Here is a 27,404-nt window from a genome sequence, read left to right on the forward strand (position 1 = left end):
CTCTGATAAAAATGATTGCTACCCAGGCAGGGCCTACCATCACGTGGATATCTGAATGCACTTTTGTTTTGTACAAGATACCATTATTGGAGGGTACCATATGTGTGTGGAAAATTATATTCGTAGCACATGAAAAAATTACACAAGACTTTATAAATTGAGGGATATTGAACAAATGAAACGTGTACACGTGTAAACGAAAAGCAAAATGATACTCAGCCTAGGCCCAGTTCAATTGTGATAACAAACAACCTAAACCTTTCTATTGTTTTATTTAAAACCCCGAAGGCTAAATATTCTTTAATTAAATGCGAAGGGTCACTGAGTCCTTAAAGTGACCTTCAAATGCCTGCATTTTTGGGGTAGGTTTATCCCCTAGGGTGTTTTTGCTAACAAACCTCTAAATCTCCAAGTCTAAATGGATTTCATGACTGACGATGACTGATGTTTACAGTACGATGAGCGTGAAATTGGTCCTTCCTGCAATGTCAATGCCACTAACATATTCCTCAGCTTTCTCTTTTGTTCATTCGTTGGAGATGAAATCTAATATTTGTACAAAAAATCCATAATCGTCGCGGGATTCCGAATTCTAAACAAAGGGCACAAAAACTGTTTGCGAAACCAATCTTTCAAATTGCTTGCATGGAGCGGGCGCGGGTGATAACGAAGGGGGGTGACGAATGCAGAGGAGGGGGGGGGGGTCTTCGGGTGTCTTAATCGTTCCATTGCTTTTGTAGCAAGCCTCCCGTGAAATATAACGTAACAGCCGATAAGATTTCAGCTTTTGAGAAGTCGTTCGCCGATTTGTTGTAAATGCCTTGTTCGAATTTCTGACAAATCATTTACAACTGTACTGTAAAATAAATGTATTCTTGAGAATACCACAATTCATTTCATAGCTTGACGTTGGCTCCCGAATGGGCTTGAGTGACAATGCAAATTGTAAACCATTCATTGGTCATTTAATTTATATACTGACTAATACATATATAAAAATGACCTGCGGTACGTGTTTCGTGACGTATAAAGTACACCATTTTGTTACAAAAAATGTGATAAATGAAGATCTGCTCGACCGATTTTGCGAAAACTTCACATAAACCATCTACTAATTAGTCCGAACAAAGCCTAAACCTTTGGTTTAGATATGTGAGACCGTTGCTGTGTTGTAAAATTACATTAAAAAGTGGCATTAATTTTTATACATACCTTAATTCCATTAAATAAAATTGTTACTTAAACAAAAGTGTAATGGAATTAACGGATCAGCTACCATATTATTTAAAATTAAATTATTTTCGAAAAATATAAATTAAAATGAAAACTCAACCGATGTGCAATCATTCCCATTGAATAGGTAACAAAGGAAGCATTGACGCTTAAATAAAGTTTGGCAAAAATGAATTTACTCAGTACATTACGAGCCAATGTTCCACCGATCCGAATCCTATTTGACCGATCGTCCGTACGTAGGTGTACAAACGTGAACAAAGAACTGTAAACTCTATTGAACACACAATAAAATCGTTTTTTGATGGTGATCAGTTAACACATTCACTTATTTGTATTTCGATCGAATGAGAATGTTCAAAATCTCATGAATAACCAAAATTGGTGGCTTTTTGTGGCCATTTTTGTTCTTTGGCGTTCTTTTATTTACAAAAAAATAAATAAATCTTCTGTTTACCAAGTTTCTTAGATTTTCATTTATTGTTACGAATAGGATTTTTGGCAAATGCGTTGTTGTTATTTTATATATATTTATCCAAATGATGATTGGATTTTGATTCACCCTCCAATAAACCTCGATGGTTTTAGCTTTACCAATTCCGTTTTTTTACAATTTACTGTGTCACTAATACATAGGTATGTACAAGAAATCAACGTTCGTCATACAGATTGTCCTATACCTATTCAATTTATATTACTTGAAGGATTGATAAAATGATGGCGTGACGTCCCTATACCCACAAGGGAGATAAAATGAGCATTTGCAAAAATATAGACTTGATACCTTTAATATAGGTATCAAGAGAATATAGACATCTGCGCCACTGTGATCGCTCCCTTTTGATATGCAGTGTTCCAGAAAGGTTCCGATGTACCTATAAATAAAATAATGAAATGTCAGGTTAACGCTCCTGTATGCATACTATCTTTATCACAGTTTATTATAAAAGTCTAAAATTATTGACCTGTAATATGAAAATTGGGAAACATTGTCAACAAGGTGTAAAAATATTTTTATCAAAAAATCTTTATTTAATATTAAAAAAAAAGATCAGCTCGTAGCCAAATACCTACACTGTTTATAGATAACCAGGTATCTTAGAGATTCCCTCAGAGCTTCAGAGAGCACGTGCAACTTTTGTCATTTGTATATCTATAGGAACAAAGTCTGGGCACGGGCGAAAAAGGCTAAATAATTTAGGCTACTATAAAGGCTAAAGTATAAGCTTTTAGAACCTCACTTAATAAATATTCACAATTTGCATCATTAGAAAGGGACTTAAGAGATTTGTGAAGAAATGCCAAGTAGGCTAAGGATAATAATGAATTGTTATTTAATCATGACGTTACTAACAAAACATCATGTCTGCTTCAGCAGTGGACAGTTGATCGATTATGGTTTGTTCCAACTGTGTCCAAAAGCCCATAGACGTGTTGGGAAGAGTTTAATCACAGTTCCAAAGTTCTGAAATCGATTAAATCCCAATCTACATTGCAAAAGGTATCATAAGTATACATACAAATACTTTCATCTCGTGGAAACGAGAACACAACAAAACCTTTTCGGGTTACTGCGTGAAGGTAACTTCATGGTTCCTCGTTAATAATTATGTAGTACACTATAGAAAATAAAACTATATAGGTACTTATACTTTTTAAAATGGTTCGTGTAAAGCACATTCTAATATTACGTTATGTTAGCATTAAAAAGCTTTCTCGGCTATCAAACATTTGTTTTAAACAAATTCGTAACGACAAGTAAATACAAGCAAGAATGTGCAGTGCAGCAAACATACGGCTTATGGTACAATCACTTTCCAGCGTAAGTTTTGTTCCTTTCAGCCAAGAGGTATGGTATATACGTAGGTATAAGAGTCAGAAGCGCACGTGTGACAAACACTGCATAGGTAGGTAAGTCAACTGTTCACGAGTCACTTCAACGTGACCCTGAATTTCTAAGGTAAAGTTTAAGAAAATTTGAAATGCCAGACAAAAACTTTAAAATATTCCCCCCGTCCCTTAAATTGTTCCCATTAATTGTTCATTGTTTCTTAAGGGAGACTGGTTTATACAAAATTTGTTGCTACTCATTGTTTAACCGTGTCAAATATTGGAGTAAGGATTCAGTTAAAACTTTCAAAAGACCTTTCTTTTCAATCCAAAGTATATTTTCGGAAACAAACGGCGGTTTAAATTGTTTTCCTTAAACTTATGCAAAATTGACTTACTGTTGTTTAATTTTGATATCACGTACATTGTCAGTTTACACATAACGTACAAAGTGTAATATCAGTTTATTACTTTTGTCAGGCTATGTTACAAAATATACATAAGTATGTTACAGGCCCTTAAGTAATAATGACGAGTTTATGAAACCAGTCTGAAATGTTAATTAAATAAACCGGCCAAGTGCGAGTCGGACTCGCGCACCGAGGGTTCCGTACAAATGCTGTATAGATAAAAAGTGAGTTTCGCGCCAACCGTTCAGTTTAGAACAATCATAGTTATGGTAATTTCGTGAGAGTCAAAATAGTTAATATTTTTTATTTTATAATATAACTAAAATAGTAGGCCAGTACCTTGTAAAAGTTATTTTATTGAAGTTATTTATATACAACACTAGCAAACCCGGCGAACTCCGTTCCGCCACCAGATGGCTTCGTTTTACGTAACATATTGTTTGGTGATATTTTTTTTTGTTTTTCCTGAATTTTCTTTACTATAAACCTCACGGAGCCCGAGACCTTTCCAACGAATGCAAAACCGTGGAAATCGGTTCGTGCGTTCTGGAGTTATAGCGTCAGGGAGGAAAACCGGACTTATTTTTATATAGTAGATTTTATAGTCATCATTCAGAAATCTGATTGAAAATAACTAATTATGTCTTAAAGGTCATGGGGCATATCTGACCCGCTTTGTAAAAAGTGGCGGACATGAATCAAAGTCGTTTTAAATCGTGGAGAATGGTATGACGTTTCTTTGAATATAAATATTTTATTAAATTCCATGGAGACGAATGTCCAGGATCGTTTGAAAAATATAAAAGACAAGCAGTTTCAGAGGATTGTACAGGTTGCAATGCTAGTTTTTATTGGTAAAGACATTTCATAAAGAAGGAAGGTGCCAATCCGGATGACCAGGATCTGATGAGGATCTGGAAACCCAGAGAAATCGAGGGCAACTCTTGAATATTGTAGGCACGCATCGAGTCATAACCAGACATGTGAGTGTATTTTTGAGGGTACTGGTAAACTGAAGGTTTGGAGCTGATTTGATTATGGAGACTACAGAGAGTCAAGGGAACTCCCGAACGGTATGTTGCAACTACCACGTGTTTGGGCTTATTTTATTCGTATTGGCGAAGACTTTCCACAAAGATAGGTTTGACTGCCATTGTGGGATCGACAGCTAAGATCAGATATAGTTATGGGAACTCCTTTACAATTTATAACGTAACCTTGTGTTGGAGCTTATTTTATTTTAGGTGATGAGAATTCACTACTAACTTGGGTTAAAGCAGCCATTGCAGGAATGGGATCTTTTATTTTTGAGGGATTAATCACCTAAAGAGCCCCAGTTTCAGGTTTTTTTCCGCCTGGTTTCTAGAGCCTTGACAAAAGTGTAATTCTGTCCCTTTCTTTGTTTTATAAAGTCGGCATTATTTTATTTTGTAGCATTTTACAAACAAATCCAACTTCAAACATATAAAAAAGCAACAAGAAAACAAAAGCAAGAAAGAAATTAAAAAGATGTTAGGTGCATCGGTCTAGAAGTCGGTGTCTAGAGGATGCATCTATATTTATTTAACCACCGAGATCTAGACCGATGCATATAAACAGTTTTCTTGTTGTTTTAGAAGTTGTTTTTTTTTTTGTAAAAAGTTTTTATTTTTATAACTTTTGTGAAAAGTTCTCGTCAATACGAATAATATAAGCCCAAACACGACGTAACTAAAACATACTGTTGAGGAGTTCTCTCAACTTTCTCACGTCTCCATCATCAGGTAAGCTCTAAACCTTCACTGTTTGACAGTATCACCAGACATACATCTGAGAATCAAGTTTTAATCCTATGCATGCCTACAATTTCTGATAGTTGCCCTCGATTTCTCAGGATTTCCATCATCAGATCCTGACCTGATGACAATGGAAATAAACGGCGAGTATACTCTTTCACTACAAAGAAATGATTTCTCAATTCCGTCAAACTTGGTCGTTTAAATTCCCCATTGAAATGAGGAAAATATTTAATGTTTACACCTGATTTTCTCTAGATTCCCATGGTTCACATTGATGCGACTAATGCCATAGTAAATCAGAGCCTTTATCATTATACTGTGCTATATTTCGTTCGTATCCGCCGTGGGTATGGTTTTCATACTAAGGTGCCCAATGACCATTGAATGATTTAAAATTTTTCACAGTTTAGAGGCCATTATATTTAAGAAGTGTTTGATATGAATTTCACTTTTTATTCAAAACGTTAATATCTCTACGCGTTCATGTGAAAAAGGGTAGGTAGTAAGTTTATAATTATTAAAAAAATATTTTATGTCATGTAAGCAAAAATAATATTTTAATATTTTATGTAACTTCAAATTTATCATTTTCGCAATTTTTCCTTTATCTGTACTATATAACGTTGCTTCGTGCCGAATTTTAAGATTCTGAGTTCACGGGAAGTACCTTGTAGGTTTTGATTCCCTAGCGTGTGACGGAAATTCGTCTAAGGTGTCGGTAAAACTGCTGTATCTTTTGATCGCGTTAACTTAGAAGTTTGATTTTTTCATTGCTTAAAGGGACAATAGACCTAGGTATTTGGTATAAATTTCAATTTGGTACCTTTATTCGTTCGTGAGAAATAAGGTAGTAAGTTTCATTTTATTAAAATATTTTTTTTATATTATATAACAAAAAAAATGAGATTTTCGCAATTTTTCCTATATTTGCATTATATAACAATGCTTCATGCCAAATTTCAAGATTCTGAGTTTACGGGAAGTACCCTGTAGGTTTTGATTCCTTTGCGAGTGTCGAGAATTTGTTGAAAATATCGACATAATCGGTTGTATCTTTTGATTGGCTTGGCTTAGAAGCTTGATATTTTCACAGCCTAAAGGGACAATAGACCCGAGTATTTCATGTGAATTTCAGCTTGATACGTCCACGCGTTCTTAAGATAAAGGGTCTTGACAGACAGACAGACAGACAGACAGACAGACAGACAGACAGACAGACGGACAACAAAGTGATCCTATAAGGGTTCCGTTTTTTCCTTTCGAGGTACGGAACCCTAAAAATCCAATAAGTAAGTAGACATCAATAAACAAAGTGATTAGCAAAATAATAAGGTGTTTTCTAAACATTATTTTCAAGGAAATGGGACACGTTACGTTGTAAATGGGCAAACAGTTTGACTGACGAAGTTGCTTGACTTGCGCAATAGATTAATGTACCGCGCGGCGTGCAAGTGACGGATTGCTCGCCCGCCAGAACCACGCGTGGGCTCAAATGAGCGCCTTTTATTTAAACATTTTAATGGAAATTGATTATGAAACTTAATTAACATTCCGTGTTTCGGAGGGCGCGATTAGTAATTGTGGGTCATGGCTGTCATTTGGATATCTTTTCCACGTGAATACACGTGTAGTCAGAAGCCAGAAAGTCTGAGAGGCTTTAACATTGACACCGCTGTAAAATTCTTCTCTGACAACCGGTATTACCAAAGGGTATCGTGTTGCCCAGATAAGTAGGTTCATCAGATCAGTGTTTCGAGGATAGGCTCTATCTATCCAAATTTTTGATAATCAGCGACATTTTTAGACTGGATTCCGACCCCAACAAAGGTGCGGAAGACAATAAATGATTACTTTGAACAACGAAATCACCTTGTTAACAATATTCCTTAAAGGATAGGTATACGTTTATTTTCCCAAAGAATTGAAATGTATACTATTTAATGCTTATTTGAAAAAACATAGAAAAAGTAGGTAACATTTTGCCAGACCACAGAATAGAACCATGATTGTCATTAAGTCACGATTATCGGTAGTGCTTTTGAACTAATACACAAGATAGTCGCAAGTAAAGGTACTGCAATAACCTACTTTATGTTTGGGAGGCTATAAAAAAGGAAGAAAGTAGTACTACGGTGGGTCCTACTTTCATGTTTCAGCAATTTCAGTTGAGAAAGTCGATGTAACTAGGTACGTCTACGTAGACATATGCAGACTTTTCACGCTGTTTAGTTTTATTTACTCGAACGAATGATGGTTCAGTTTTGAGCTTACTTATTTATTACTTTACAACTTGAAATATCACTTGTTATTTTACTTACGAGTATGTAACACCAGATTACAGAGTATTGGAAGAATTAGTCGGACATCAAACTAGACATGAGAAAAACGTATCATTGAAAAGAAAAGATTGATATGTATCTTTTGATCACTGGGATATGTATCACTCTTTTGTATCTCTATATCCTTTCGAATCCGCGAGTGACATTGTACTGTTGCTCAGAGTGACTACGTTCGTTCAATTCAATCCAATGTATCACTAAATCAGTACGAACTAAGAGTGATAGATTCGTTTAGGATAGATAGATTCGTATATCAGTTTATAATATTTTTAAGTTTATTTTTTTATATTTTTAAGTTTCTATTTTTCATTTTGAATTTAAGTTTACGATTTATGTAATTGGCTGTTAAAGCCGTGTAAATCGAATAAATAAATAAAAATAATGGTCAAACACTTATTCTCGGTATCGAGAAAGTGAGACAGAACATTCTAAGTAGGGAAGTGCGAAAGAGATGTCTGAACTTTCCGATGAGAAACCGTGACGCCAGCCGCTCAACGCTGTGTGTGCGAGTGAAACACAGATACAAACGGACGACGGATTGAATGAGTTGTTAAAGATACACTGATACATTCGGATTTGAACTGATACAAAGAGTGAGTGATAAGAACGGAAAGATACATATCTTTTTTATCTATCACTCCTGAGTTACCCATCTCTACATCAAACATCGAACAAAATGGCACAATTCCTTTGGGTAGAAACCGTTTATGTAATAATTAGTACACTGATAACCGTCACTGGTTTATAATGGTAACAAAATGTGTAGATTAAGCCATGTATTCACTGGGAAACAATATTTCAGATACACAGTTTCTGAAACATCACGTAGATGTTTACAGCAACAATGTTTCGGAAACTCTGCCGACCACATCGTCCACAGAAACAAAATTATATATTTCTGAAACAAAATTATTTGTTTCAGAAACACGTAGATATTGCTTCTGAAACAGTGTTTATAAACAATTGTTTCTCAGTGAATACATGGCTTTAGAGTTCATAATTTTAACCTATGTATGTTTGTAATAAACTTGTTTAAAAAAAACATGAATATAACTCGTACCCAGAAAAATTATCTCTTTGAGGCGTGCTCAAATACCGAATGATGGTAAAATCACATACAACGTAGATACCTACATATATTTTAAGGTATCAAGAAGATACATTTTATTTCAAGACAGACTTAAGGCACTAAAGTTAAGGCATTAAAAATGACCATTAAACGCCATTGGCGAATACCTCTGTAATGACTTACACGTTAAATAATACGCAATAACTCAATATTTAATGTGAAATAAAAATAGTAGGTATAAAAAGACTGCACTTAAACATTTTTACGAGTCAATAAAGTCAACAATGGGTGGGTGCGTTATTAACGTAGCGGAATATAGATTCAGTACGGAATATATACCTATTTGAACCCGGGAAACTGAGCCTCATTCGTGTAGGTACTCAGTTCCGTAACTTGTCTTTGAATACATTTTGACAAAGTTTCAAATAGCTCGTGTTAGTGTTTCAAAAATAGAACCTGATCCAAGCGGATCTGAAAATGTCAGCTAAGTTATTTGAATACAGAGCGCTGAAAATGGCAGTTTCAAACTTGTATATGTTACCGTAAGATTACAAACATCGTTAGATTACAATCTATCTCGAGAGATTGTAAACTGTCGAATTATTGTGAACCGTAACATCTGATTGCAATTTAACGCATTATTTTTCGCTATATTATAATCAAATCGCCAAATTGTCAACTGTCCGAAAGCTCTCTCTGATTGGTCAGTCTTTTTGTAAGATCGACCAATCACGACCAGCCGTTCTGTTCCCATGGAGTTCCCGTAGAGTTAGGAATGAAATAGAGGTGTCAGTTAAATAAAATAAATGCTCTTCAAAAATTCTTCAAGTATTAAATTTATATAAAAATAACTCTTATAAAAATACAGTTAGGTATTTTGTCTTCAAATACAAACTAATATTTAAAAATAAAATAATAGGGGTGCTAATTAAACAGGCTTCTTTTTAATATCATTATTCGCCCCCAAAAATGTATGTTGCCTTCTAAATTACTAAGTCAGCCACAATTAATAAAGCGTCGAGCATCTAAATAATACTATCTTAGCCACGAGTTATCTTCCACTCTAAATACAACTCAGCACGATGGTTATTTTTTTGCATCTAAATTTGTAGCATGCATTCTAACAGTAAACTTCTTAAATACTATTAAATGACATCATAAAAATATTTATTTACCTTCTAATTTTTTAACTCGTACCTACTGAATTTTTTGTTTAAAATATAACACATCCCATATTAATTGACCCAGCATGGAAGTAAGCATGCAACATGCAGCAAGCATAACTTCTGTCACGGCTCCGGCGCTGCGGGGCTCCGGCGGTCCCATGCGAGCTTATCGTCGCAGATGGTTTTCACGCTCACCACCGCAGCTTCGGCTTGCTGGCCGGCGGAGCCGGCCAGCCTCAGCCGCGGCGGCGAGCGCTGAAACTACCTGCGCCTCAGCTCGCAGGCCGCCTCGCCCCTCCGCGCCTACGCGGTTTTGAATTGCACTCTAGGGGTAGGGCAGACAAGACTACGTGGAGTCGGTTTTGCAGTGATTCGTTTTCGTCACTAACTTCAATTTTTAATACAATTTTTAATTGTGTGTAATTTGAGTCTTGAAAATTAAGTACAATTTTTGATTTTATAAAAAATTAAACCGTCACTTATTTTTGCACGTCAAAGAGCTGTGACACCGGGAGTTGCAAAGAACATTGTCTTTTTTGACGTTCTACTAATCAGCGCGCAAGATGCATTCCGTTCTACGCCAGTTGACAATTTGACCGCTCTACATCGCTCTCGATCTTACAAAAAGACTGACCAATCAGGGAGAGCTTTCGGACAGTTGACAATTTGACAATTTCTCATCGATAGATTATAATATAGCGAAAAATAATGCGTTAAATTGCAATCAGGTGTTACGGTTTACAATAATTCGACAGTTTACAATCTCTCGAGATAGATTGTAATCTAACGATGTTTGTAATCTTACGGTGACATATACACAAACAATTTAAAGATATGTATTTATGATATAACTATTAGAATAATTAGAGTTAATTTAACCGAAATCAAGCATTGGAATTCGCTTAAAACTAACATCGAGAAATGAATAACCAACTAAATTCGTATAAATGTCCTCATTAAATAGTTACGCGGCAAATCGCTCCCAGAGTTCTGTAACTAAATATTGAGTTTGTGCCAATCACGACTGATTGGAACTATATAGAATAATATTGGAGCTAGTTCGCTCTGTTTAAACTTTTGTGTTTTAACTATGTGGTTGTGTGTGGTATTAGATGACAAGAAAATACTTCCTTAAATAGAGCTATTGTTTACCTACGACAAATGTACCAAAAACTTTGTGCAGCTAGGTGCTGGTTTATTCAGCCACCAAGAGATATGTAGGGGGCACTAACAACCACAATATATACAAGTACTGCCGCAATTGTCTATCTAGGATATGTGACCAATAATGATGACGATGACAACTTGTAGTCGATATGTACAAAACCTCGTTGATATAGGACACCTGATGTCTGACAATTTCAATCGCCATACTTCTCATTCTGCCCTCGGTTGAAAGTTCCAATAAAGGTAACGTGAAAATATTCACAACAATATAGGTACGAACGAATACATAACTCACATCATTTTTTAAGAGCCCATATCATGAAATAGTTGATTTTATTCAATGTAAAATATATTGATGAACTGTTAAACAGGTACAATTCTATCCCACTCCGTAACAACCGACCTAGAATAAAATTATCAAAGTTATGAAATTGTTGTAATGAAATACTTTGATTCGCATTTTACAACTGTTTATTGCGAACTAACTTGTGTAGCTGCGCTCTTTAATCTCGCAATTTATATAGCGCCTGCTTGTTGTTTCACATTGAGAAGTTTTACAAACTCTCCGCTTGTGTTGAACTCATTTAGCTGCGGTAAAACTAAGGTCTATTATGATGAATCTAGGTGAGGTATTCCTGAGGAGAGAGTACTAGGAAAAGTTGTATGAACTCGTATCGCATTAACGGAAATTATAAATTGCAGTCGTTCAGACTGCTGACAGAGTCGTGTCGCGTATTATTCCCCACTCTTATGAAGGAGACCTACCACGTTCCACCTGAAAATTTTCACTAGGACACGAGACCCAAAATAAATGTACCTACTCCGTTCAAAACAAAGCGTACATGCATGTATTTGCGAACACGTCCACCCATCGTTCAGTTTTACATTTGTAAATTTATAATAATGCCCGCAGATCCTGGTAGGTACTTAATGTCTTAAAAAATATTTTATAGTTTTAATCACACATTACACACATAGTTTTAATCACAACTGATTTATATATGTTGTTATCAGTGACTTAATTTCAATAATGTTTTTTATAGATCTAATTCATCAGATAAAAGTTGTGATGCAGCTAAATTACCTTAGTTACTGATGTGCATTTCTAGTCATTGCTGGGTACTTTTGGCACAAACAGAATATGATACAAGGTCAAATATGTAACTTCCCAATTTAACAGAAGCCTGTCTCGATGATTAATCGATCACCACCAGCCGAAGTCAAACTGTAGTTGATCGGTAAACAAGCCAAACAATATCGAGTTGGATAACGAGCCACGAGCCACTTTGCCAAATCCACAAATGAACAAAAAGAATTATTCAGCGCTCTTGATTGAGACGGTCGGTTCTACGTACCTCTGATATTTTTTTCAAAAAAGCATCAACATTTTTTACTATAGGTAGTGCTTTACAGTGTTTTTATCGGATTAAATGTTGCTGTTTGAGTAAAATAAAAGTTGTACAAGTTTTAATCTAGAAAAGTGTTGGCGTAAACCGCCGCAGAAATGAGAGCAGCTTCGGACTAAAACACTGCATGTTAATATTATAAATAAAGTTCTCAAGGAATAATTTGTTCTATAATATAATAAAAATATTTAAAATCACACCCATATTTTACATTTATAGAAACGTGGATCATAATTTGACTGTAGGCCTTAAATCCAGCTTACTTAGTACTTACAAAAAGCTAAAGAATACTTCTTAGTTCAGACAAAACAGCCTTTTATCAAGTATATTTCTCCAAGAAAATGTGTGAATCTTGACTGAAACCTTACTCTCTAATACTATAACGTCGTAAAAATATATTTTAAGATTGTAACCCTATTTTTATAAAAGCCACTCAGAAAGCGTGTGTATGGTGTAGCCATGCGTGGCGATGTACGCAATGCTTTGGAAAAGCGATCTAATGCATTTCTGCTGCAGAGTCGCTGTCAAGGAAAATGCTAGCGATACTCCGAACTAAAAGTTATTTACTTTATTCAATAAAGTATTTACCTGTAATGGATCCTACATTGTAAGATAATGTGTTTTTATTTTACGATGCCTACTTATCATCTCTAGTGTTATCATGAACAAGTAACTAGGTTCTTAAAAGACTGATGTTTTTTCAAAACCTCAACACAAAACATTTTACCTTCATTACGAATGGTTAAGGATGGAATGGAATTTAACAAATAAAAATAATAATCAATATCTGTAACTTCAAGTTGTATTTTGTTATTCAAGAAAGGATTTTTAAATAGACATGAATATACATTATCGCATCGCCACGTGGGGCTACTGTAATGCACTTAATACTTCTATTTCTAGAAACTAATTGTACCCACTGGTCTCCTTCAGTGAAGGATAACTGAATCCTATATGTGAGAGCACCTACATGCATATGAATAAAACATTCACGTAAATCAGATACGTAGTACACTTGTAATCAATGCTCTTATGAACGAACACAGATGCAATGAGTTTTAAATATTTTTATATTCGAAAATACATGGGCAATAGCCTGAGGCATCACGAACGCGTTATACGCAGAAAACTTCAAATATAAAATTTTGCAATTCACGCCTATATGCATTCCTAACTACATAAATGCTGATAACTCTTGTAAAGTTGTGTGTATTTTTGAACTGCAACTAAGACGAGGATTAAGGTTATTGGATGATTTTAAATTAACGTCTTAAGCTTATTTTATTTATAAACACATTTGCTTTGGTTCGCCAGTTAGACTTCCTTAGAAGATTTTGAGTTTGTACAAAAATTGTCCATCGGCATTATTGCTGCATAAATCGTTGAATATGTAAATTATGAAAGCGTACACGAACCTTTCTATACCAAGTCCGGCACTATGAGCTGATTTAAATTTTATAACTGCCTTGTTTTCGTTTTCTTTGTTGTTCACATTTTAATACCTCCTAGTCACCACGGAGAGAATGTAATCCTCAGCAATTACACAATTGCAGCTTTATACAGTGGTACAGTTATTATTTTAATTATAAGTCGGAAGTTGAAGCCAATAACAACGCTATAATTTAAGATATTGAAATGGTATGTAAAACGACATGTGGAAATGCATTTCCTGCTGAATTCTAATGTATATTTAGAATTGTCGACAATGACGGATTTTGTATGAGTATTTCAAATTTCCCCAGAGAACCACAGGACAGTACTGCCCAAAGTTCAATAAAGCAATGTCTTGTTGGCTTAGTCTAATAATAAATGAATGTTTCCGTAGAACCATTCTATTTGAGGTGCTTTGAGCAATATACAGTTTAGCCACAAAAGTTTGGAAGTGGGTAAACAAACAAGAAGATAATAATGCAAAATCGGAAATAGAACCTATTACATTTATATTCCTTTAAACTAGTCTGTTGCTAGCATATTTTATGACTAACTACTGGGCCAAGCTTGTGTTAGGGATGTTAAAACAACTGATCGACTACATAAACATGTGGGTGGGTACTTTGATATACCTATAAATAAAAATCATAATACAACTCCCAAATATGTGACCTTTAAAGCTTCGAATTTTTTTATTTGTTTGAAGTCCAAAGTTTGCAGGCTGTGAAGGATTCGCATTTTTGAATGTTCACGGCAATGAGAAACTCATTTCGGCACGAACCAATAAAGGAGCCATTATTTTTATCTTTCCCTCCAACGATACTTTTTTTAACGAAGGAAATTGAAATTTTCGTGGTCATAGCAATATTTTTGCAATTTCTTCTTATTTATTAGGCAATATCTTTGTGTGAAACTTATATTATGTGCCTTCACAAGTTTCAATATAAAACACGATGTTATTTGTACGGACATGGGCCTTAATTTACGCCTATACCTACTGAGCAAGGGACCGAATGCCAGGATTAATTTGTGATGTGTTGATACCGTTGATACCTTTTACAGTCTAGCAATGTTTTTGAAACGGTTGAAAATGTGAGCTTTATTTAATCCGAGACCGTAACAGGTAAACGTTGATGAGCTAAATATGCATGAATAACATTTTAAAATTAATTATTCCAACCACAGAGACGATCACGGCTATAATTACGCATATTTTTTTTGTATAATACCAACGGACTCGAAATAATTTCAAATCCTAGCAATAAAATGAATTCCTTCAACGAGTTCCCACTCGTACGTGATGATGGACTTTGTTCACTAGTTTACCAATAATCCCGAGCATCGCACCGCTTGTCAAATAAACGACACTTATCTATAATTTTGCTTTTGCGGTTGAATGTAAAACACATATGCCCTATGTAATATGGCTCATAATAGCCTGACAAACAATTCTAATAAAATGGTTTATTTCTCTTACAAAAGGGAATTGAAACGGAGATTGGATCCTAAATTTTTTTCGAGGAAGCCATTCTCGTTTTATTATTCAAATGCTTGTGTTTCTGTTTGTTTATAAATGAGTTTTAATTAAAGTCGAGTTTCAATTGGAAAGTTTTGGCGGTACCTTTTATATTTAATAAACGAATTAAAACAATCTGATTACTTTTCAAAATATACATAGTTCTTGTAATACGATTTTATTGGAACAGAATGATCAACGTGAATATTTTTTAGAATAGAGTAAAGCATGATAAAGCGCACATACGCCGAAGCTTCTGCTTTCGAATTAAATTGTATTGGTAATGTGACTAACTTTGTTTCTCGTTTTTGTTTAGTTCAACAACATCATGTAGTAGACAATAGAATAAGTCTAGACTAGCTCCACCGTGCCGTGAGTGCAAGCCAATACAAATGTGTGCAGAAACTTAAAGTCCAAACAGCCAAATCGTTTTGTATCTAGAATTACACAGAAGTACCTGGATGATGCTCAATTACTTTTGCTCTTCGAGCGAAGCTTTGATTTCTGAACGAAAACGTACATACCATTCCCTTTCTGTGATATATTTTGTCAAATTAAATTAGTAAAAGTATGAATTACGGAAAGGTCATCATTGAGAACGGCTCAATTTGCTTCACTCCTTCAGCTCTTTGTGAAAATGTGGGTGGCGTTTTAGAAGAATTTCTCAATAAAAAATAAATTGCAATCGGGAGAAGCCGAGGTGGGTTGCTAGTTATGAAATAAAGGAAGATTGTCTATGTGGCGCTACTTAAGTGCCCGCGTCATCATAGTTTATTACGCTCGGGGGAATTTTTGGGATAGGAGAAAGGTAGGGCGGTTCTAAAGGTGTGTTGTCTCATTAACTAGCTAGCCCTGTCTTTTGTGAACCCTTCGGACAGCCCGATTATATATTTATAAATAACGTCATGTCTAAAAGCTTCAGAAGCGTTATTGACTTCCTAATTGAACTTACTGAAAGCTTAATGAGCTCATTAATTTATTGCAGTGTGCACTGCTCTATCTTGTTGTTTGTACTGTCTTAAAAGCCCGTTGTTTTATTGTTTTGAGCATTTTTGTTTAATAAAAGCGTCTAGTTTTCGACTCAAGAAATATACCTGTTTTAAAAAAGCTTCAGTATATCAAGTAGCTACGTCATACAACTAATTAATCTATCTAGATAGAACAGCTCCTTTTAATTATTACTAGGTATCTGTTATTCGGTATCTTTTCTGCTATCTGGACGATGACGGAGAAACATCAATTTATCTTTTACGTCTCCCTCCCTTATCGATTCATCTTGGTCAAAGTTGGAAACAGCAAATTAATTTCGTGTGGGTTATGTATGTTACGATTCGATAGGCAATCTCGCGCCTGTGGTTCACGGAATACCATTTTGACATAATATGTACCATATTGGAAGGCAATAAGGTTCAGATTTGTAACTCGAGAATCTTTTATTGATATATATTAATTGGGTTGTAATGAAAGTAGGCCTTACGTGGGCCTGTATTTATATATGGATACGTCAAGCATATGCTGAATAGTCAGGCTAATTGTAAACCTCCTACCGATAGGACAAAAAACTTAAAACCTATTCAGTCCTTAGGGTTAGAGGTAGGTAATCTAAATTGAATTTTTTCTTTCTTTTACAGATTTATGCCATGGTCTGCGTGATATCGCAGTTCCAAGAATACCTCGAGGGTCGCGGCACAGCAGCCTTTGAAAGTGTCGACAGAGTAAGTACACCTACAAGCATTTGAAGTATGTGTCAGTCCCTAGTTTCTAAGTTTCACATAGAAAATATGAAATTTAAAATAGAACTTGAGACAACTTAAACAAGAGACTGGATAGACAGTCCTCAAAGATTATGACTATAATATAAAACTTTGTGTTCTGTAGTTTTATGATTTACCCACTCAGTTTCTGAAAACTCGTACCAAGTAAGTAATCTTATTTTTGGTCGCAATTATTATCTCTCCCATCTCTGAATATAATTGGCCTCCAGGCTTTTGATCTGATCAGGCCCAGTAAAAGTAGGTACTTAACGAGGCCTGATTGCCAGCATTAAGCTGCCTCTCAAATACTTTATTCTTCTCAGTAACTAGCTTTAACGACTTTATGTACTTTTTTTTAATTAAAGCACAGAAATAATAAATATAACATTGTTTGCATTCGTGTTACTCAAAGACTCATAAAACACTTGACATCGTGTAATTGTACGGTTAATGACAAATATTTACGTGCAATTATTGTTAATTCATCCAGTTATCGCAGTAGTACGTGACACGCATAATGGGTAACCCCAATTAGTGTATGACACGGCAGCGTCAGTACTAACTTAGATATTAGATATAGGTACTTTCATAGAAAAAAACAGATAGTAATGCTGGAATAACGTGTTTACTAGTTCCCTGATGGCAAGCGATTTATCGCGGCCTTCTATCAATATACCCATTTATTGCCAATTCAACCGAAAAACGTTTATCGGAACGATTCCGCGACTATTTCTCAGAACACAATTTCTATCGTAAAGCAAATCTAATTAATCGACATGACATATTGAGAAAACTTAAACTCTGAGGAATTGCCGTCTAGTTTTGTTCTTATTTAGGCTGCCTTACCTATTCTACCCGAGGGTATCGTCACGGACCGATACAGTCAGCAAGATGGACATGTTTGTCCTCCTTTTCGGTGTAGCTAATAAGAATATATAGAGGCTCCTAATCGGATAATGCTCTTGGTAAATAAATGATAACTGCCTGGAAATAAAACATGATAATGTTTTTAGCGAGCATTTCCACTAACCACAACTATTGGGATATGATTGTTCGTGATTGTTGGACACAAATACGGAACACGTTCGGCGGAGTCACGTCGGTACAATGCGGCCGCGGCTCGCGCCTCGTAATCCACCAACAATAAGGCAGACACTGTAGGCCATTAGTCCTTTTGATGGCAGTTGGCATGTTAATCAATCAACCTTTACATACCATAACGTACGCTGTGTACTGTGTGTGTGACCTAGAATAAAATCTCCGCTTCTTCTTCTTAAATTTGTAGGCGAAAGCACTCACGATATTACATTTAGAATATCACGGAGCAAATGGGTGACAATGTCGCTATCTTCCGAAACGTGTTTTATACACAATTACGAAGATAAACTTGGATACAAAATGTGTACTTATTTCGTGTATTTCAGTGCGCAGCGGCGAAGTAATCTGAAATGTCTCGTTGAATATTTAATTATACTTTTTAACTCTATTTGGAAATTGTGTTAAACAGTGATGGCCCACTTCAGCTGTTGCATAGTAAGTAATTCGATGGTCACGTACGATTGGCGAGGCGATGTGGAGCGCGCATGTTGAACAGTTTGATATACTCTCTTTTAGTGCTTACTTACTGGCGCCGACATCAGACCGAAACCATTTATGACGATCGAACTGTGCTATTTCACTTGTACGTAATCTAATCCTTTTAAAAGAACAAACAGACATTATTGTTATTTTGGGCTGTTAAACTTTTCTCTTGACTACGTTTAGTCAAAGAATATTAAGTTTCGCCTAGAAAAAGTGCAATAGCAATATTCCAATAATATAATTTAGCTCCTAAGTGCTAAGGTACTTGTGGACTTAACATAGACTCAATCTTAATAAATATTATTCTGAATCTTAATTAACATTTAGTTTGTTTTTAAATATTTAATGAATGCCGAATATAAATCGTGAATATTGTTTAGAAAACACCCGTTCCAGCATGCAAATGAACTGTTTTAGGGAAGATTTATATTTTCATAAAATATGTCACGTTCACAAAAGCTTCAAAAACTGACAGATTACTTACAAGATAGACAATATAATCTCTTACTAAAGAGCATTAAAATAACTTGTCTCACAGTGTTTTTCTTAAGTCTACTTAGGTACAATAAGAGTATACAATTTCTGATGTTATGAGGCAAGAACTAAAGCTTCTTACAGGATTACAAGCAGTTTTGTTGTGTCGTCTGCGATATTTTCCATTTATATTAAGACTTGAAATAAGACGTGTGAATAACTGATGGTAAGGGTCAAATAAACCACCTTTTATGAAATACGAACTTAACCTTTTTTTTCCCTAAAATTGCTAAACTAAAAAAATTGCTAAGGTTTCTAGTATATACAGAACACCGAGAAGTAATTGTTTTTATTTCACATTTTTGATGAAATTAATGTTTCAGTAAATATTCTAAACTAAATCAATAAATAATTGAGATGAATGATTCTAACTTCCTGAATAGCTGCTTTGGAAAGTGTAAATTATTCTAGCTATTTTAATGAATTACCAGATAAGATACACTTTTACCCGTACATTCTCATAATAAAGTACGGAAACTTTTCACTCAGGATTAACTGAAAATCTTGACATTTTAAACTGTAAACAAACTTGGGTAAACATTAAAGTTTCAGGATTTCATCTTTATCATATTAATATGAAATTCGAGTAAAGTGCGATATATCCACGACGTACTTTAAGATCTTTCATACTCATTAGTGTGCATCAGAATCGCTGTCACTCCTATTTTCCCTCGAAATACATACAAAAAGTTGTTACCTAATTGTTACCTCGTGGATTTGAAAATATCCTGAAGTTAAAAGTCAACTGTAACCTACTTAGCTTAAAGCAAATTGAATCGGTATCCTAGTACGTAACAACATCAGATAGTTGACTCAGATACTTATAACTTAGAAAGATGAGCTATAATATAAGCTCGTGCCTCAGGTAAATGAGGCTAATAATGCGTTGGGTAATCTCGATTGCTATTTATGGTTGTATCAAGGGTATTTTTTTTTCAATAAGTGTATAAAGAGGGTCTCACACTACATAACGCTACGCAACGGTGCGTAAACCAGGCATATTTAACCATGAGAATAAAGACAACGTTACTAGTTTCCGCCTGCGACTTCGCCTGCGTATCTCGTTTCCAAGAGAACTCTTTAAAAGTCGGGGATAAGAAGTATCCTATGTTAGTTCTCAAGGTCAACGCTATCTCTGTGCCAAATTTTATTAAAATCAGTTCAGTGGTTTAAACGTGAAAGCGTAACAGACAGACAGACAGAGTTACTTTCGCATTTATAACATTAGTCGGGATACCAAACATTCGATTATTAATACCTAAATATACTTTGACAAACGTGTCTACATTATTTTCTGTAATTAACTTGCCAATGAATATTGTGATCTATGGCTCCAAAGAATACGGTGCAGTATACGGTGACGGCTCAACAAACCACGACCACGAGTTCAGCACTCAGTGGGCGCCGACGCTCCGCAGGCAGACCGATGCCCAGCCGCTGCGATCCTGAGGAGTTCTCCGAAGCCCCCACCAAGATTATCAGTAAGTGAAAAATATAATAACAAATATTGAAAATCTTTGAAGAAAAAAATACCGTTTTCCAAGAATTTCTGGAACAATGCGAAAAGCTATAAAAGAATTTAAGGATTACTTAGCTAGGCACTCCTATAATACCTTAACATTTTTCTTAATAAACCGGCCAAGTGCGAGTCGGACTCGCGCACCGAGGGTTCCGTACAAATGCTGTATAGATAAAAAGTGAGTTTCGCGCCAACCGTTCAGTTTAGAACAATCATAGTTATGGTAATTTCGTGAGAGTCAAAATAGTTAATATTTTTTATTTTATAATATAACTAAAATAGTAGGCCAGTACCTTGTAAAAGTTATTTTATTGAAGTTATTTATATACAACATTTTATAGTCATCATTCAGAAATCTGATTGAAAATAACTAATTATGTCTTAAAGGTCATGGGGCATATCTGACCCGCTTTGTAAAAAGTGGCGGACATGAATCAAAGTCGTTTTAAATCGTGGAGAATGGTATGACGTTTCTTTGAATATAAATATTTTATTAAATTCCATGGAGACGAATGTCCAGGATCGTTTGAAAAATATAAAAGACAAGCAGTTTCAGAGGATTGTACAGGTTGCAATGCTAGTTTTTATTGGTAAAGACATTTCATAAAGAAGGAAGGTGCCAATCCGGATGACCAGGATCTGATGAGGATCTGGAAACCCAGAGAAATCGAGGGCAACTCTTGAATATTGTAGGCACGCATCGAGTCATAACCAGACATGTGAGTGTATTTTTGAGGGTACTGGTAAACTGAAGGTTTGGAGCTGATTTGATTATGGAGACTACAGAGAGTCAAGGGAACTCCCGAACGGTATGTTGCAACTACCACGTGTTTGGGCTTATTTTATTCGTATTGGCGAAGACTTTCCACAAAGATAGGTTTGACTGCCATTGTGGGATCGACAGCTAAGATCAGATATAGTTATGGGAACTCCTTTACAATTTATAACGTAACCTTGTGTTGGAGCTTATTTTATTTTAGGTGATGAGAATTCACTACTAACTTGGGTTAAAGCAGCCATTGCAGGAATGGGATCTTTTATTTTTGAGGGATTAATCACCTAAAGAGCCCCAGTTTCAGGTTTTTTTCCGCCTGGTTTCTAGAGCCTTGACAAAAGTGTAATTCTGTCCCTTTCTTTGTTTTATAAAGTCGGCATTATTTTATTTTGTAGCATTTTACAAACAAATCCAACTTCAAACATATAAAAAAGCAACAAGAAAACAAAAGCAAGAAAGAAATTAAAAAGATGTTAGGTGCATCGGTCTAGAAGTCGGTGTCTAGAGGATGCATCTATATTTATTTAACCACCGAGATCTAGACCGATGCATATAAACAGTTTTCTTGTTGTTTTAGAAGTTGTTTTTTTTTTTGTAAAAAGTTTTTATTTTTATAACTTTTGTGAAAAGTTCTCGTCAATACGAATAATATAAGCCCAAACACGACGTAACTAAAACATACTGTTGAGGAGTTCTCTCAACTTTCTCACGTCTCCATCATCAGGTAAGCTCTAAACCTTCACTGTTTGACAGTATCACCAGACATACATCTGAGAATCAAGTTTTAATCCTATGCATGCCTACAATTTCTGATAGTTGCCCTCGATTTCTCAGGATTTCCATCATCAGATCCTGACCTGATGACAATGGAAATAAACGGCGAGTATACTCTTTCACTACAAAGAAATGATTTCTCAATTCCGTCAAACTTGGTCGTTTAAATTCCCCATTGAAATGAGGAAAATATTTAATGTTTACACCTGATTTTCTCTAGATTCCCATGGTTCACATTGATGCGACTAATGCCATAGTAAATCAGAGCCTTTATCATTATACTGTGCTATATTTCGTTCGTATCCGCCGTGGGTATGGTTTTCATACTAAGGTGCCCAATGACCATTGAATGATTTAAAATTTTTCACAGTTTAGAGGCCATTATATTTAAGAAGTGTTTGATATGAATTTCACTTTTTATTCAAAACGTTAATATCTCTACGCGTTCATGTGAAAAAGGGTAGGTAGTAAGTTTATAATTATTAAAAAAATATTTTATGTCATGTAAGCAAAAATAATATTTTAATATTTTATGTAACTTCAAATTTATCATTTTCGCAATTTTTCCTTTATCTGTACTATATAACGTTGCTTCGTGCCGAATTTTAAGATTCTGAGTTCACGGGAAGTACCTTGTAGGTTTTGATTCCCTAGCGTGTGACGGAAATTCGTCTAAGGTGTCGGTAAAACTGCTGTATCTTTTGATCGCGTTAACTTAGAAGTTTGATTTTTTCATTGCTTAAAGGGACAATAGACCTAGGTATTTGGTATAAATTTCAATTTGGTACCTTTATTCGTTCGTGAGAAATAAGGTAGTAAGTTTCATTTTATTAAAATATTTTTTTTATATTATATAACAAAAAAAATGAGATTTTCGCAATTTTTCCTATATTTGCATTATATAACAATGCTTCATGCCAAATTTCAAGATTCTGAGTTTACGGGAAGTACCCTGTAGGTTTTGATTCCTTTGCGAGTGTCGAGAATTTGTTGAAAATATCGACATAATCGGTTGTATCTTTTGATTGGCTTGGCTTAGAAGCTTGATATTTTCACAGCCTAAAGGGACAATAGACCCGAGTATTTCATGTGAATTTCAGCTTGATACGTCCACGCGTTCTTAAGATAAAGGGTCTTGACAGACAGACAGACAGACAGACAGACAGACAGACAGACAGACAGACAGACGGACAACAAAGTGATCCTATAAGGGTTCCGTTTTTTCCTTTCGAGGTACGGAACCCTAAAAATGGAATTAACTCTAAACATCTCTAAGAAACGGTTTTTCAACGACAAAATATAAGTCGACCGGGAATTAAATAAATAAAACCGGCCAAGTGCGAGTCGGACTCGCGCACCGAGGGTTCCGTACAAATCCTGTATAGATAAAAAGTGAGTCTCGCGCCAACCGTTCAGTTTAGAACAATCATAGTTATGGTAATTTCGTGAGAGTCAAAATAGTTAATATTTTTTATTCTATAATATAACTAAAATAGTAGGCCAGTACCTTGTAAAAGTTATTTTATTAAAGTTATTTATATATGTTACCGTAAGATTACAAACATCGTTAGATTACAATCTATCTCGAGAGATTGTAAACTGTCGAATTATTGTGAACCGTAACATCTGATTGCAATTTAACGCATTATTTTTCGCTATATTATAATCTATCGATGAGAAATTGTCAAATTGTCAACTGTCCGAAAGCTCTCTCTGATTGGTCAGTCTTTTTGTAAGATCGACCAATCACGACCAGCCGTTCTGTTCCCATGGAGTTCCCGTAGAGTTAGGAATGAAATAGAGGTGTCAGTTAAATAAAATAAATGCTCTTCAAAAATTCTTCAAGTATTAAATTTATATAAAAATAACTCTTATAAAAATACAGTTAGGTATTTTGTCTTCAAATACAAACTAATATTTAAAAATAAAATAAAAGGGGTGCTAATTAAACAGGCTTCTTTTTAATATCATTATTCGCCCCCAAAAATGTATGTTGTCTTCTAAATTACTAAGTCAGCCACAATTAATAAAGCGTCGAGCATCTAAATAATACTATCTTAGCCACGAGTTATCTTCCACTCTAAATACAACTCAGCATGATGGTTATTTTTTTGCATCTAAATTTGTAGCATGCATTCTAACAGTAAACTTCTTAAATACTATTAAATGACATCATAAAAATATTTATTTACCTTCTAATTTTTTAACTCGTACCTACTGAGTTTTTTGTTTAAAATATAACACATCCCATATTAATTGACCCAGCATGGAAGTAAGCATGCAACATGCAGCAAGCATAACTTCTGTCACGGCTCCGGCGCTGCGGGGCTCCGGCGGTCCCATGCGAGCTTATCGTCGCAGATGGTTTTCACGCTCACCACCGCAGCTTCGGCTTGCTGGCCGGCGGAGCCGGCCAGCCTCAGCCGCGGCGGCGAGCGCTGAAACTACCTGCGCCTCAGCTCGCAGGCCGCCTCGCCCCTTCGCGCCTACGCGGTTTTGAATTGCACTCTAGGGGTAGGGCAGACAAGACTACGTGGAGTCGGTTTTGCAGCGATTCGTTTTCGTCACTAACTTCAATTTTTAATACAATTTTTAATTGTGTGTAATTTGAGTCTTAAAAATTAAGTACAATTTTTGATTTTATAAAAAATTAAACCGTCACTTATTTTTGCACGTCAAAGAGCTGTGACACCGGGAGTTGCAAAGAACATTGTCTTTTTTGACGTTCTACCAATCAGCGCGCAAGATGCATTCCGTTCTACGCCAGTTGACAATTTGACCGCTCTACATCGCTCTCGATCTTACAAAAAGACTGACCAATCAGGGAGAGCTTTCGGACAGTTGACAATTTGACAATTTCTCATCGATAGATTATAATATAGCGAAAAATAATGCGTTAAATTGCAATCAGGTGTTACGGTTTACAATAATTCGACAGTTTACAAACTCTCGAGATAGATTGTAATCTAACGATGTTTGTAATCTTACGGTGACATATACAACATTTTATAGTCATCATTCAGAAATCTGATTGAAAATAACTAATTATGTCTTAAAGGTCATTGGGCATATCTGACCCGCTTTGTAAAATTGGTGGACATGAATCAAAGTAGTTTTAAATCGTGGAGAATGGTATGACGTTTCTTTGAATATAAATATTTTATTAAAATTCCATGGAGACGAATGTCCAGGATCGTTTGAAAAATATAAAAGACAAGCAGTTTCAGAGGATTGTACAGGTTGCAATGCTAGTTTTTATTGTTAAAGACTTTTCATAAAGAAGGAAGATGCCAATTCGGATGACCAGGACCTGATGAGGATCTGGAAACCCTGAGAAATCGAGGGCAACTCTTGAATATTGTAGGCACGCATCGAGTCAAAACCAGACATGTGAGTATATTTTTGAGGGTACTGGTAAACAGTGAAGGTTTGGAGCTGATTTGATTATGGAGACTACAGAGAGTCGAGGGAACTCCTCCTCCACGGTATGTTGCAACTACCACGTGTTTGGGCTTATTTTATTCGTATTGGCGAAGTCTTTCCACATAGATAGGTTTAACTGCCATTGTGGGATCGATAGCAAAGATCAGATATGGTTATGGGAACTCGTTTACAATTTATAACGTAACCTTGTGTTGGAGCTTATTTTATTTTAGGTGATGAGAATTCACTACTAATGGGATCTTTTATTTTTTTAAACATACATAGAGTTCTCTCGACTTTCTCACGTCTTCATCATCAGGTAAGCTCTAAACCTTCACTGTTTGATAGTATCACCAGACACACATCTGAGAATCAAGTTTTAATCCTATGCATGCCTACAATTTCTGATAGTTGCCCTCGATTTCTCAGGATTTCCATCATCAGATCCTGACCTGATGACAATGGAAATAAACGGCGAGTATACTCTTTCACTACAAAGAAATGATTTCTCAAATCCGTCAAACTTGGTCGTTTAAATTCCCATTGAAATGAGGAAAATATTTGATGTTTACACCTGATTTTCTCTAGATTTCCATGGTTCACATTGATGCGACTAATGCCATAGTAAATCAGAGCCTTTATCATTATACTGTGCTATATTTCGTTCGTATCCGCCGTGGGTATGATTTCCATACTAAGGTGCCCAATGACCTTTGAATGATTTAAAATGTTTCACAGTTTAGAGACAATTAGATTTAAGAAGTGTTTGATATGAATTTCAACTGTAATATCTCTACGCGTTCATATGTGAAAGGGTAGGTAGTAAGTTTATAATTATTAAAAAAAATATATTTTATGTCATGTAAGCAAAAATAATATTTTTATATTTTATGTAACTTCAAATTTATCATATTCGCAATTTTTCCTTTATCTGTACTACATAACGTTGCTTCGTGCCGAATTTCAAGATTCTGAGTTCACGGGAAGTACCTTGTAGGTTTTGATTCCCTAGCGTGTAACGGAAATTCGTCTAAGGTTTCGGTAAAACTGCTGTATCTTTTGATCGCTTTAACTTAGAAGTTTGATTTTTTCATTGCTTAAAGGGACAATAGACCTAGGTATTTGGTATAAATTTCAATTTGGTACCTTTATTCGTTCGTGAGAAATAAGGTAGTAAGTTTCATTTTATTAAAATATTTTTATTATATTATATAACTAAAAAAATTTGATTTTCGCAATTTTTCCTATATTTGCATGATATGACAATGCTTCATGCCAAATTTCAAGATTCTGAGTTTACGGGAAGTACCCTGTAGGTTTTGATTCCTTTGCGAGTGTCGAAAATTTGTTGAAAATATCGACATAATCGGTTGTATCTTTTGATTGGCTTGGCTTAGAAGTTTGATATTTTCACAGCTTAAAGGGGCAATAGACTCGAGTATTTCATGTGAATTTCAGCTTGATACGTCCACGCGTTCTTAAGATAAAGGGTCTTGACAGACAGACAGACAGACAGACGGACAACAAAGTGATCCTATAAGGGTTCCGTTTTTTCCTTTCGAGGTACGGAACCCTAAAAAACTGTTGAAGCGAGCGAAAATTGAAACTGCGCTAGGAGCTGAAAGTGCGAGAGATCAATTCAGGCTATCATACTCCGCTGCTGGTGATATGCTTCTCTGAAATTGCTAACTTTAAAAGT

At 35.3% G+C, this 27,404-nt stretch overlaps 1 protein-coding gene across 2 annotated transcripts in view; it reads left to right on the top strand.

The window, feature by feature from the left end:
- The window catches only part of LOC124645049, a 125,457-nt gene that overhangs the window by 81,798 nt on the left and 16,255 nt on the right, over positions 1–27,404 (top strand). For both annotated transcript variants that reach the window (XM_047184782.1, XM_047184783.1), the window contains exons 7-8: positions 16,977–17,060; positions 20,554–20,695. In XM_047184782.1, coding sequence (XP_047040738.1) covers positions 16,977–17,060; positions 20,554–20,695 — 226 coding nt within the window. The remainder of the gene's footprint in view (positions 1–16,976; positions 17,061–20,553; positions 20,696–27,404) is intronic.

The sequence above is a fragment of the Helicoverpa zea genome, chromosome 31, assembly GCF_022581195.2.
Source record: "Helicoverpa zea isolate HzStark_Cry1AcR chromosome 31, ilHelZeax1.1, whole genome shotgun sequence".
NCBI lineage: Eukaryota > Metazoa > Arthropoda > Insecta > Lepidoptera > Noctuidae > Helicoverpa > Helicoverpa zea.